Raw genomic sequence first — 14,703 nt, forward strand, 5'->3', positions numbered from 1 at the left:
GGTCCACAAAACTGCCGAAGAGGTGACAAAGAAACCATCTCTCTGTACCTGTCCCAAACTACAGGCTGGTGAGGAGGCTCACTCTCTCCTCATGTCAGCCATTTTGCTTCTGCAGACACACAAAAGAAAACAAGACAATACTAGAGAGTAAAGCAGACAAGCAAATCTTTCAAATTGCCATTTTGCCTCTACTAGAAGAGTTCTGTGGCCCAAGCGTTCTAATTCCCATATGCAGCTTGCTCAGGGTGGAATAGAACTTCTCAGTTCCCACAAGAACATTCTACTAAAGTATATACACAGTCTACCAAATTTGGAGTTTGTCAGAAGTGAAAGCATTCCCAAATGCTTCATTAGCTCTATACCTAATAGAAACAAGGCTCAAGAGATCATCATGACTTGCAAGTAAGCTAGATTAACACATGTCGTTAGCTTTGTCACTGCCACTCTGGACTGAGACACCAAAGCTCAACAGAAAGAAGCAAGGACAGGAGACACGAACATCTATGGCTACAATCTTCCTTTCCAGCAGACAAACCACAACACTGACATGTCCCACTTTGAAAATCTTCTAATGTACAATATCATATGAATTAATCCTATCTGACACATGGATTTCATCTGCAATGTCCTTTTTCCATCCCCCAGAGTATAGACAGCTAAAATCTATTCAGCAATGGAGCTGTAAAGACGAACTGTCCTCTCAGAAGCTCTGAGTTTCTCTGACATGGTTCCAAAAAATAATTAGCAAAGTGCACACAAAAGTACTAGTGATTACTAAACAAAAACCCCCACAACAATGTCCATGCTAAATTAAATATGCAAAGTCTCAGGATTAAAAAGTCTTCCTGTGTTATTTTCCAGCTGCACAATGTATCTCACTTTTCTAATTTATCAATTGGGTAAGGTCAAATTCTAGCTATGCCTACTTTCTATCTGTTATCAAAACACGTCATTCATATTATACAGTGCAATATCTCGATAGTGTTTTCCAGTTTGATTTTGAACCCACATCAGGCTATGCTGCTGCAAAACCATCACCATTTCAACTTCCAGTAACACTGTATAGGACATAACTGTCCCTCCACAAAAATCTCCTAAAGGACCATCACTTGATCAAACTACCTCAAAGAGTTTCAGTCCTGTATTTGCCTAAAATACTATTTTAAAAAAAATCTACATTTCTTTTAAAAGATTGTGTCCTTGTTGAGTCCTAGTACAGATGAATAACAAGAATATAAATGAAACAAAACAGCAAAAGTTAAATGAAATGCATATTCATTTCCTTTATAAATTGAGAAATTCATTGCAATAGCATGAAAAGTGCAATAAGGCCACTTACAATGAAGCCACACAAGATACAGACAGTGCAAGCTAGGATGTGGATACATACAGTATCATCTGCTCCATGTTACTTGCATGTCCAAGCATGTAAAGATCTACTGACCATTAATTCAAAATACATTATTTCTTCCATGTAGACAAGAAAAAACCCAAAACAAACAAAAAAAAAGCCTTCCATATTCTTCTATCCTCTTGGATGCTGAAAAATGCACACTGTATATTAATTTCTATTTTACTGTACAGCAGCATGCTCACACATACCTTCTCTATTAAAAGTTTATCAAGATTATGCAGTAATTAAACAAAATTTGAATTCTGAGTTAATATACTCTTATGGATAATAATTGTTTTAATTCACACTTCATTTATTTTGAATGTGAATTTTAACTTAATTGAATTATTAATTTGAATAACAATGTCTACATAGGAATTCAAAACACTCTAACAAAACACTATAATTTCAATTCATCAGCACAAACTCTGAGAAAAAGAGAACTTGGTGCAAGAAGGTGTGGGGGAATGCATTAAGCAAATGAACTGTATATGCTGCTTAATTAAAAGAAGGTTGTGCCCATTTAGTTCTGCAGTGCAGAACTTGGTGTCCATATGAAAAATCAGATATTTAATTACAGCTGGCATTTCAGAACCTCCTGCTGGTTGCTACTTTCTTGCTCAAAGAGTGACCTCATTCCTAAACTTATCACTGGGAGAACTCTGTTACTAACAAACTGCAAGCAAGCTTCTATTTGTTTTAGAGCGGATCACTAAAACTTCATTGTTCAAAACATTTAAACAATATATTGAATCCTTAATGGAATGTGTTGCTTCCAATTCAAAAAACAGTCACTTGGATTACTGTCTTGTGATAACTGGAATGAAAAGTTCTGAATTTTGTTCTGATTTTACATAGACAATTTTATATTCAAAACACATTAATTTAAGTGGAAGTACCATACAAAGAAGTCATTTAAAACACCTGCCATTTTTGAAGTTGTGGATTCACAACTCAAAAATAGGTATAGTCTACCTGCAAAATATTGTGTTCTATTGACATTGTCCTTATTGACCACACCTGTCATAAGTGATATTTCCTTTTCTTTCTCTGAAAAAGAGGAAATAGAGCAATATAGAATGTACTGATGAAAGACACTGGATATACTCTGTTACTGTATGATATCACTGTGATGATTTAACTACAGCATTTGCCATGACAAGACACTGCACATGTCTCACCAGAACAGATTTTCAGATTTTTTTTAATTAAATAAATCCTCCAAAACCATGCACAACACATTTTCTTCCAAAATCCCATCAACTAAAGTTTCATGTAAACATAGCTCCTGAAATATTTTTCTTCTCTTTATTTAATGAGAGGAATTACTGGCATGGCTCTCCCTTAGGATGAGGTATTGTCTAAGCCATCTATTACTTCGGTAGTATCCTCTGTATTTACAGAGATCACACAGAAGACATTTTTCCCTGAGCGTTCTCTGCAAACTACATACTATTTCCTGGCTCATAGTTTCTAAATTCCACCTTCTTTAATAATTTGCACATCTCAAAGTGTTGTCTCTTTCCTTCCTGCCAGGGACAATCTCATTTGCTCTTTTTTATACGTACCTATTTTTTTTCCTCAGTTTTGGTTTGCATCCTCTTCTGACAACAACAAGCTTTGTCTTCACACACCAAGATGTACACCAGTAAATCTCCAGGTCCCAGCTACGCTAGGTCAAACCCCTCTATGCACAGGCTACCACAAGTCTTAGCATGCATTGCCTTGGGCAGCAATTATCAATAACTAGACCACTTGGTCAGACAAGAACTATTAAATGGTTCCTTCTGTTCAGGACAGTCATTACACCATACTCTTTAGGAGGCCTATCAAAATGGAAGACACAGGTGAAGGCAGGAATTAGTATCATTCATCTTAGTGGTATAGGTACAGAAAATACATGCAAAAAAAAAAATTACGAGGAAATTTGAAAGAAAACTAAATACAGAATGTAAAATATTCAGTTATGCTACTCACAGCAACACAATGGAGGCAAATTACTCATTAACTTTTCTGACCTTGCTAATATTTGTGTTATATGATGGTAGCTATGTAATCATAACTTTATTTTTGAAACACAAAGAAATCTGAATTCCCAGCTAACAGTGTAAGGAGTTCTCACACTGCCCAGTATCTCCATTCCATCTTATTGTACCTTACCCAGTAGGTTTGTGAGCCAGAGTGCCAAATCCTCTTTCATTGGCAGCAAGTTGGCTTCGTGTCTACTTGCAAGCCACTGACTGTACTGATGCATGTCGGAGAGGCCAGGCCCACGCGCTTTCGGGCTCAGGGCTGTGCACATTGCTTATCTTGTCGTTCCTGTTTAATCATGTAAAAAAGAAAAAAAAAAGAAAAAAAGTTCTTCATTATACCAATTAAATCTCATGTGCTCTATTTTTAGAATTGTGGAAAATAATCCCAGCCAGAATATAATCCCTATCTCTGGAAGTGTTCAAGGCCAGGCTAGACAGGTCTTTGAGCACCCTGGTACAGTGGAAGGTGTCTCTGCCATGGTAAGGGAAGGGGCTGGAATGAAGTGTCTTTAAGGTCCCTTCCAACCTGAACCATTTTGTGATTCAATAATGATAACAGTAATTGTGTGTCTAAGAGATCAGATATCAGACAAACAGAGGTGGATCTAACACAAGGTTGCACACACCAATGATTGAAACTTTGTTTTATTAATGGATTTTTTTTGTAAGTGATTAAATCATCCAGATAAATGTTAATTTCATTTGTACTCACCATGCTACATGTTGCCAACACAACAAAATGTTCTGCAAGGAATTATTAAAATAAAATTAAAAGAAACATTTTGCACAAAGCTAACAACTCACTCTGGTGCCTGACCCAATACCCATTCAGATTCATTGGAGAGCCTCAGAGATTTTTGGATCATGCCTAGGAAAATCATGGCAACAACCAAATTATGTTCCTACAGTAATCTTATTAACAATTAATAAATGCTGTAACCAAATGGAAACAGTCTATTCTACAGCCTCAAAATTATTAAAGAAAAAAACTACACCAAATATATTGACTCAATAGCATTATTTCTTCAGAGAGCAGCAGAATAGCTAGTGTTGGTCACTCACACTTGCCACTTCCCAAATTCTCCTCTGCTTCAGTGATGACTTACTGAAACTTTTCAGGTGAGAAAACTAATCTTTAACACATGATGCATTAAGTGTTGTCAGTCACAGGAGCCACTGCTGTCAGAACCACTGGACCTATCTCTGTGTCTGAAGGGCTACTTCACCTGTGGCAGAAGTGTGCAAGGTTATTTTTTCCTCTCTGAAAGAAACTTGTAGCAATGAGCTGAAAGACTTCTTTGCCTGGTAGGCTGTAGCCTACACCAACCAGCAGACACAAGGTCTTGTATAGGCAGCACTAGACAGACATTAAGTGAATGTGAGATCCATAAGGAATAGTCCTTTGCCTATTCTTGACTGACTGATCCACACCAATTGTAGTAAGACATGTCAACTGCCTTCAATTTATGAATTTGCAAACACTTTCCCTCTGTCCTTTGCATACCTTTCATACCAGGTAAGAGATATTTGTGACCTTAAAAACAACAATGAAAAATAACAATTTTTTATACTATCCATTATGGCTTGAATATCAAAAATACTGAAACCAATTTCTTTGTCAAAAAAAAAAAAAAAAAGAAAAAAAAAATTGCCTTTCCATAAAATTGTGCTGTAACTGACTTATCCAAATGTATGTAATGGTATTTGGGATATCTTAATACTTGTATTAAAATACTCCAGCATTTTTTACCCTACTCTCTGTAACTAAACTCCATGTTTGCAAAAAGATCTGCATAAGCTCTTTTTGACAGTACCTCACCCCAAGTCCTGAAGTTTAGCTTGCCCTTGAGATAGGCATAGTGTTCACTACAAATATACTTCTTACTGAAATTAGACAAAATTTTTTCTGCTGGGGAGAAACAAAAACATACATAAAAATTATTCATTCTCTTGTATAAACACATATTTCTGAATTATGAATATATTTTACATTTTTGTAACAAAAAAAATCCTTATGTATCAAAGTTTCTTTGAAGGCAGAGGATTTTAAAGCAGACTTCAGTACTTAACTTATGCACTGCTCGGTTGTGAAACTGACTTTGTAAAAATGTCAGCTTGGATTTATGGCTTCCTGGTTAATTAAATTCAAATCATATCTGTTCATTTAGGGCAGGCTGCAAGGGAGGGGAGGGAGAAGACTTGGACTGTTAGCTCTGCAAAAATCAATCTGGACTGTCACTCTCAAAATAGATTGATTCAGACTAGAAGCTACCAACAGCTAAGGAATTTCAATGACAGTATATTTAAAGTTTCTCTAAGTTACTCAGAACCACATAAATTACTCTTCCAAATCCTGCTTCATTTTGGATAGAAAAAGAGGCAAGAGAGATAACTGACACCAGTTGTCACCAAAGATTATATAGGAAAGATCAAGTATCTATCACATACTTGCTTTCCAGAAAGAGCCTTCAAATAATTTTGACCACTTTCTGTGGTTTATAACCTCCACTGATACAGTGAGAGCCAGAAGTTAAATAAGTTTTTCTCTTGAATTACCTCTGCAATTATAGTGGTAAAATACAAAAAATTAAGAGTTCTTATTCCTGAATGTATGTATCTAAATATTTAGGAAAATCCTGCAATTTGTTTCTCTTTACATACAAATTGGAAAAATACAACAGAAAAAGCAGAACTATTTCACTAAAGGAACAGTTAGACCCTGCACCTCTTCACTGGGAATAATTTCACATTTCATACATGCTTTGTGGAGGGAGTTAGACTGGATGACACTTGGAGGTGCCTTCCAACCTAAATGGAAATACATTAGGTTGGAGGTTGCATTAGAGAATTGGGGGAATAGGGATATTATTTCAGTTTGTCTCTAAAATACAGCATTGTCTTGAAATATATTTCATACTGACCCAACTCAGCAATCAGGCTGTGTAAAGTCCCAAGAAACTTTTGAAATCATTCAGGGAAGAAAAGTGGGAGAACAAAGATTTTGGAGGATGCAAGGGTGCTTCAGTCTCTTAGTAACTCTGGTAGTAAGAAGAAAAAAGAGAGACAAGAAGGGTATTCTGAGTTTAAGGTAGTTTTCATAAGACACATCCTCAGAATGAGAAACTAGAAAGATAGAAACCAGGTGACAAAAGTCTCTAGGAGGTGAAAATGATTAATGCATCTCTATACTGGGACTAGGTCCGCTTGAAATAGTAGCCCTGAATTAAAATAATGTATGCACATTATTAAAATAATGTATGCACATACAATAATGTATGCAGTGGGCATGTAAACTGAGGATTGAGGAATGAGAACGTTAATACTGATGAAGAGCCTGAAGAATTACAGATAAATCACACACAAGCCAACCTTACCTCAGTGTAAATTTTCTTTGATTTCATTTCCAAAAAAACCCCAAAATTTTTGACTTCTCCACTACTTTTCTGAAAAACTGCCCTACACTTCAGAAAAATCCACAAAATTCCTACCTTGGACTCGTAAAATTAATTCTTAAAAAATTAAAACTCAGCTTTCAAGGAGCACAGTATCTCCTGTCACAAACTCTACAAGTTATACTGGAGGTCAGTTATCAAACTGCAGGCATTAGAAACTTTCAAACTCTGAATTTTCTTTCATGCAAACACTGATCGCTACCAAACTTATTAAATTCAACTTAAGCCTTTGCAATACTTCAGTACTGAAGTACCCATGTTCATCTACTTCATCAATTGTATCAGCAGATACGTATTAGAACTTCATCACAGCATCACACAGTAGCTGGGATCCACAAAGAAGCCAAAATGTGATAGTTATGTGAAGGTGACAACAATGGAGTACTGAGCTCCTTCAAGATCTGTTTGAAGATTCTTCCTGTGGTGAAGGCCAGGCCCTTGCTTCATCACTCAGATATCTTCAAATCTCTTCCTTAAAATGTCTTAATATATTTATTTTTTAGTGAACTGAAGAAAAGTTTGTTGACAATTTATCAGTGAGGAATCAGGTCAGGGGAATGGACTAACTTGCATCAGAGGTAGACAGCAGCTTTCAAGGATACATCACCACAGCTGAGGCAAGTCTCTGGCCCCAACCACTCTTTCATCCTTTCCTTTTGGCAGACAAAGTATGAACAAAGTAGCCAAAAAATATTGGGTTTCCAAATCTCACTATTTTCTAACAGCAACATCAAATCACCATATATACAGCTGTTTAAAACTAGCCAACACAAACATGTCAAATATCTTATAGAATGTTATACTTCTCTGTAAACTCTTGAGGCTGACATGATATGCAGAAGCATTTTCAAAACTTACCTCTAAATGCTTTAAAGCAATTGCTTCCCCTTACTATTCAGAATGTAGATGAGGAACAGTCTTTGACTACTTTTCATCCTATTTTGTTACAGTTCATATTTATGTGGCACAAGACTTTTTTCAGCCTCTCTCAATAAGAGGATGACATCTCAAATTCTTAGCCTTATTGTCTAGATGAAGAATTCCGTGTGGGATGGTTTACAGTACACCCAGAAATGTGTATCAGATTGAACACTAAAAGGTCGTATTTCTCTCTGTTTGCTCCTACTGAACAGTGCAGTTCTTATTTTGCTTTACAGTAGTGCATTTAGTTATCTGTTTATTGCAGTTCATTGCTTGTATTTTGCCAGCAGCATAACCTTACACTATCTGATGATTGTTATCAGTGATCATCAGGTGAAAGCAATGAGAATCAAACAAGTGATCTTCTGTGTTTCTACTGGCTTTTGTTGGGGTTAACAGGTAGGAAAAAAGGAATCAAGAATGATACACTGTACTCAAAAACACACAGGAGGCAAAGACTGTTTAATCTAGAAAGTAAAACTGGTGCACAGTGAAGCACTCACAGTTGCAGATCCCCAGATTCAATTCCCTTTCCTATTCCAACCACCCTCCTTACCTGTAAAATTGTGATAATTTTCTTCAACCAAGTATAAAAAGAGAGGAAAAAAATGTATATATAAAAGCTTGCATGTATGCATAGATATACATACAAAGAAAATATATGTGCTCCACCCTGCTAGATAATCATATAAACCAATACATTTTTACTCCAAATTACCCATCCAGTTCCAGCATATATGCATAACAGTTTATACTGACTAGCTGCTGGCTATGCAGTGCTCTCTGTACCACATGAGTTTCATTGTCACTTCAACCTGGTTCCCATTTACATGTGCATTAATACTCAAACAAAAAGGGGCTTGAACCATTTATTTCAGCTTGCTCCCACATACAATCCTTCTAGGTCAGGAATGAAGAAGTCTTGCTGAGTCACTGCTTTTTATGACTTGACATAAGAATTAGCATAGAAGTTAAGTATCCAGTGAAACAAGCATTTTTCTTTGTATTGGGTTAGAAAAGAATAAAAACAAGTTAAAAGTGTCTCTAGAGGGGAAAAAATATCATAAAGCAAATGCAGAACTCCCTACAGTAACCAATCAAATCACCTCTGATGCAAAGGTCCTACATGATGTGCCCTTTACCTTGTAACAGCTGTCAGGGACACTGTGCATAGACATCAGGTTTGGCCCACCCAGGCACTATTGCCTAGCAGGCAAGTTCATTGACTGGCTCTGTGCAGTTGGCAGCCAAACCAGAGTTATCCAGGACTGAAGATCCGCACATATGCCAGTTCAGTGGCTCTACAAAGCTGGAACAGCTGGAATAGAAGATGCCATAACTCTGCCTCAGACCCTGGGCTCAAAGACTATTTTTCATAAATCTTATCAGGATTAAATATGTAGGCTTTAAGCTTGTGCAATGAAACCTGTTATAATATGACTGAGGAAGCATATTAGCCACCAGTTGTAGAAGAAACTAAACATCATACACACAACTGCACAACTGCTTTACTGTCAGTGACAGAGGAAACAGACAGCAACTTAGACAAGATCAGCAAGTTTTCTCTGAAGGAACTGGAACTTGAGCACTAGACTGTACATTGGCTTTGACAGAGGGGTATCAGCTATAAATACAGACAATCTCCTGCTGTCTTAGAGAGAAGGTAATGCTACTGGACAGCAGCCAGCCTGGAAGGAGGGGAGACAGAGGATCAAAAGCCAGAACAGAGCTCATGAGTGTATCTGGCAAGGGTCTCTGCTGGATCTCCCTGCTAGTTCTAATGACCTCAAGCAGATGGAAAAGAACAGAACTTTTGAAATTTTACTGGAGTTTAAGTGGACTGCGTGCATCATTCACTAACTGTAACAGCAAGTTGAGTGCAAAAAAGGCGTAAGATTCAGTGTTCATAAACAGATTAAGCTGCAGAACAAAATGCATAATTGTGCAAGTAGAAATGAAGCTGCACACAATTTGGGACCCATATTGCAATCACCACCTTCACATCATCAAGTGCCAGTTTTATAGACATGGCAGAACCAAGGATAAATACATTCACATTTTAAAACTTACTGCAGTTTTTCTGTCTCAGTGTTGAAATATTTTTCAGTATTGGAGAGTATAACATCAGTTCACAGGCTAAAGGTTGCTCTTGTTTTTCCATATATATATACATATGTATATATGCACACATATATGCAGAAAGAGGGGAAAAAAGATATATGAATGCCTTCCTTTGAGAGCCACAAAATAACTAAAAACTTTTCATTTTTTAATGTCAGGAAACTGTTCCCCATGGTGAGATCTGCTAGACAGTGGAATGACTTTCCCAAATGAAACTGTGAAAGCTCCCTTTCTTGAAATGCTGAAAAAGGACTAAAAGAAGCAGTAAGAAAAAACCCAGAGACTTGCCACTCACTGTTAAATGTTACTTAGTCTTTACCACCTTCATTTTCCAATTTACTACAGAAGAGTAATCACTCTCCTTTTGCCCTTTTACATACATGAAAACAAACACAATCATTTTTAAAGTAATTATGCTAATACCTTCCATATTTCCTCTTCTAGAGCTATTTGCAGAGCTTTCCTTTCTATAAGAAACAACAGGTCATTCTCGTCTGCATTATCATACAGGTATCTTACATATAATCTTAACTTTGCTCACTACTATAAACAAGCAGATAAAACATAAACTGACAAATGCAGCAGCATATCTTTATAAGGAAATTTAATTATTCTAGATATTTTATTATCCTATATATATATATATAGGATATATAACTATACCACAACCAATTTAGCCAAAGGTTTCTAAGTTTTCCCAGATTAACTTGGAACATACTGTACATTAGGAGCAGGGGGAGGGGCACTGAAGGGGAACCACCATCTGAAACTCATTAATCTATTAGAATTTTTCATGGCTTGCATCAAAATGTGATCTACACTGATAGAGTAAGTTTTAATCACAAGAAGCCTTTCTCCTTTACATTATGAATATACATTATGAATGTGTGCAGTACTCCAAGGGGAGGATGGAGAACCTGGCACAACAGCTTACCGATACTTTATACCTGTAAAGCCCCTGGTCTGAGGCCAGACCAAAACAAAGTTAACTGCATTTAAAAATCTGTTCTAATCATTGGAAGCCTAGACATTTTCAGGACTATGCCTAGTAGAAACAATTTTATTGCCTTGATAATGTCTCCCTTACCAAAAGGAAAGCAGAAAATCTTTCTCATACAGACAAACTGAATGTTCCTAAAGCAAAACTTTAGTAACATTCAATATCTACTTGCTCACAAAATTATAACTTCTGGAAACTGAGCCTTATTCTTAACACTGTCCATAACCTTTGAAGTTGATTCCTTTCAGCCTGGCTCTTACTATATGTTTTTCTCATTGTCTAAGCAAAATAGCCATTAAAAATTAGTACAAAAGAAGTTTCAACCTCCACCAGTTAGAAAATAAAATACATATTTAAACTGACATATCACATCTCACAAGGAGTAGAAGTGTCTCTTGCTGTAAGGACACTATGCAGACAGTACTACAAGCTGACTTCCAATCATCAGCTTTGCTTTTAATTATGATGTTCCATTTCTAAATCCTGTCCTGAAATTAGTGTTAAGTTTAACTGAGAGGTGTAAAGTGGAGTTGAAGTGGTACTGTGGTTAGTAAGTGTGCCAATTTAAATAAGACTGTAGGTAAAATAAATAAAGTGACCAAATAAGTCAGCAGGATAAAGTAAGTGGCAGCTAGAACTTGAGGATAGTATTGACTCTTCAGCACTTCACCACCTTCATGTAAGTTTGACCATGGTTCCAACAAGGGCAGTATAATCCTGATAAATGGCCTATGGCACCATACAGTATGAATTTAGGAATGTCCTATTTAGAAACTTCCTATTAAATCACAATCCATGTCACAAAACCCTCATAAAACTGTTACACTTGGCACAGCATCTACTTTGCAATGAAACAAAAAATACATAATGTACATGGAAAACCAATCATAATTCGTTAATTTTTCATTGCAAAGTAATGTCAGAAGTATGTTAAAACTGCACACTGGGGAGCCTGCAATGCATCCGTCCTGGTGTCCCAGGAGCTGTACTCCTGTAGGAGCGCGCAGAGACAGCAGGCTCAGATGACACCATTGCACCAGGATGCACATAGAAATCCTAGGTATGGACAGCAGCCTTACACGTAGAACGTTAGTGAAGAAACAGAGCCTTCTTAAAAGTGAAACTCCGTCCTCGGAGATCTGAATCTAGAGCCTGAAGAGGAAACCAAGTGCCCTGGGCTAACCAAGGGCGGCTTTTGGCACAAGAAGGGTCTCGTTCTCTTGCCACCGTGAGCGGCGGAGGGGCGAGCTGGGAGCGCCTGGCGCAACCGCCCGCGCTGCAGCGGAGCTCGGCCGCCTCCCGCCCCGCAGCTGCTGCAGCCTCGCATGCGGAGGCGCGCATTTCCCGCAGGCGCTGCGGACCTACAAACCCGCCCTCCTCCTCTTGCACTACCAGCACCCCAGGGCTGTCTAGAGAAGCCATAAAGATAAACCAGAGGTTGGGGCCAGGGGTAAGTGCACAGTGAGTAAGAGCCACCCCCCCATCCCTTCTTGCCCGCCCCGCTCTCACCCGCCACGGCGTCCGATGCGTTTGTCCTCCTCGGGGCCCCTCCACAGTCAGGCTGAGCTAATGGCTTTGCCATGAGTGCTGGAAGTGCTGCTCCCAGGTCTGTCCCTCGGGGTCAGGACCAAGCAAACCCCCCGCAGCCCCCGGACCTCCGCGGGATGCCCAGGGCAGTCCGCCAGCAGCCCGCATCCTCACTGCGGTGAGCCCCGGGAGAACCACGCGTGGACCTCCGCCACACACCCACGTACACTCGCATTCCGCCTCCGCCATGCTTTCAAACTCCCACGGTCAGAGAGCGGGAAGAAAAAAATCTACACCAAACCCCCGCAAATCCCCACAACCAGACAGAGGCAGCAGCCACCCCCGTCGTGCGGCGCGGTGCCCGCCGGCCAGCCGAGCCCTGCTGCTCCCCCGACGTACCCCCACGGCCTCCTCGGGACTGAGGAAGGAAGAAAACAAAAGCACCTACTCCCCACCGAAGAGACGCCGGGCAAAGATCACCTTCCCGCTTCGCTCTGGCCCCTTTCTCTTTAAACTCGAGAGCAGCCGGCAAGACACACGAAACGCCCTCAATTTAAAGGAGCCCGCGTGGCGAGCTCCGCCGTAAAGCTGACAGCGAGCCCCGCTGCAGGGGCAGGCAGGGCTCCCACCTTGGCCGGGGCGGGCAGGAAGGCAGACAGGCAGAGTTCCCACCTTGGCAGGGAGGGGGGAGCAGGCAGGCAGGGCTCCCGCTTTGGCTGGGGCGGGCAGGAAGGCAGGGCTCCCACCTCGGCTGGGGGGAAACAGGCAGGGCTCCCACCTTGGCCCGGGCAGGCAGACAGGGCTGCGGGCGCCGCCTCCGGGGCCGCGCTCGCTGCCCTCTCGCCTCCGGCAGCTGCCGCCGTCTCCCCGAGCACAGCTGAGCGTGCTGGGAGCGGCCGCGCTGCCTCTGCTCATACCTCTGTCCGCTCAGCTTGATGCTGTCTTTGGGAAACCCGGTTTTGTTTTTGTTTGTTTGGTTTTTTTTTTGTCTGTTTGTTTTGTTGTTGTTTTGGGGGTTTTTGGTTTTTTTTGTGTTTTTGTTTTTTTTTTTTTTTGTTTTTTTTTTTTTTTTGGGGGGGGGTTTGTGATTTTTTTGTGGTTGGTGTTGTTTTTTGTTTGTTGTTTAGTGGGTTTTTTTGCACTTCCCCCTCCCCCCTCATTTTTCCTCCTTTTCTTTTTTCTTTTTTTTTCCGTCTCTGACACCGATTTCTTACCCTCGAGCAGTCCACATTGACTGAACGGAAGTTTAATACTTAGTTTTTTCAGAGGGACGGCAAAGGCGGTTCACACTGATTTACCCTTGAAATGCTGAGATATTGTATTACAGCCCTTGGCAGCGAGTTGATTCTTGGTTCCATTTATCTTTTATTATTGCTCCCTTTCCAAGACTCGTGGTTGTGGAAATGGAAAGAAAAGAAGTAAAGAAAATGTCACACCCAAGATAAAACTCTGTTTTTTCTTTCATTTGACTATTATGTCTGGAATTTTTTAACATTTATAGACACATATTTTAATTGTCACCTTTTTTTTTTTTTTTTATGGGTAAAGAAATATTTGGTAAAACTTTCTTTATTGCATATTTCTCCAAAACCATTTCATGCCACCTTGTACATCTTGAATAAAAAAGTATGCTGTTCATAAACTGATCATTCATTGTACACATTTTAAAGAGTGATGGGTAGAGGTTTGGTTTGTTCTTGTTATCTGCGCTTCATTTGCCAAGCTAAGTTTTAGCACACCATTATTTCAGACATTTCATTCTCACGTTACGTCATTTTTGTGATACTTCAGCATTTTGTTAAATGTCAGAGATAACCTTCTCCAACTATTGTTTGTTCACTTATTCCTTGCCCAGTGAAGCCCCTTTTGTGAATTCAATAGTGGGAAACAGATGTTCAGACTTCTTCTCTTAATGCATGAATGTAGATTGTCTTGTTGAGTTTCCTAATGGTATCATGCTATCACTTTCAATAAGAGTGTTCCAGATGAACAGTGCACTTATTTTTTTTTCTTTCAGTGTAGAGTCACTTAATTAAATTGTTCTAGCCAAAACACATGTATAATTATACTGAAAGAATTGTTTTAACTTGATTGCTGAAACCCTCATCAAACTGGCCCTTATTTTTTATTTACATTAATTTCTTTGTACACCGATCTGCTGGGAAAACTTGATTTGTGTAATTAATGCTGGGCTATTTCTCAATAGTTGCACTATAAGCAAATTCCTATTCTCTGAATAGCAGATATTAATTCCTG

General features: G+C 39.2%; 1 protein-coding gene across 2 annotated transcripts in view; it reads right to left on the reverse strand.

The window, feature by feature from the left end:
* The window catches only part of GAS2 (growth arrest specific 2), an 81,618-nt gene extending 68,716 nt beyond the window's left edge, over positions 1-12,902 (reverse strand). Inside the window, exons 1-2 of one of the 2 annotated variants that reach the window (XM_053945423.1) lie at positions 12,847-12,902; positions 3,554-3,712 (exon numbers count right to left, since the gene is read on the reverse strand). In XM_053945423.1, coding sequence (XP_053801398.1) covers positions 3,554-3,695 — 142 coding nt within the window. In that variant the 5' untranslated portion in view covers positions 3,696-3,712; positions 12,847-12,902. Of the gene's footprint in view, positions 1-3,553; positions 3,713-12,429; positions 12,487-12,846 lie in introns of those variants that run through there. The other variant, XM_053945422.1, reaches the window with a different exon arrangement.
* Between the last annotated feature and the right edge of the window lie 1,801 nt (positions 12,903-14,703).

This window comes from Vidua chalybeata, chromosome 6, assembly GCF_026979565.1.
Source record: "Vidua chalybeata isolate OUT-0048 chromosome 6, bVidCha1 merged haplotype, whole genome shotgun sequence".
NCBI lineage: Eukaryota > Metazoa > Chordata > Aves > Passeriformes > Viduidae > Vidua > Vidua chalybeata.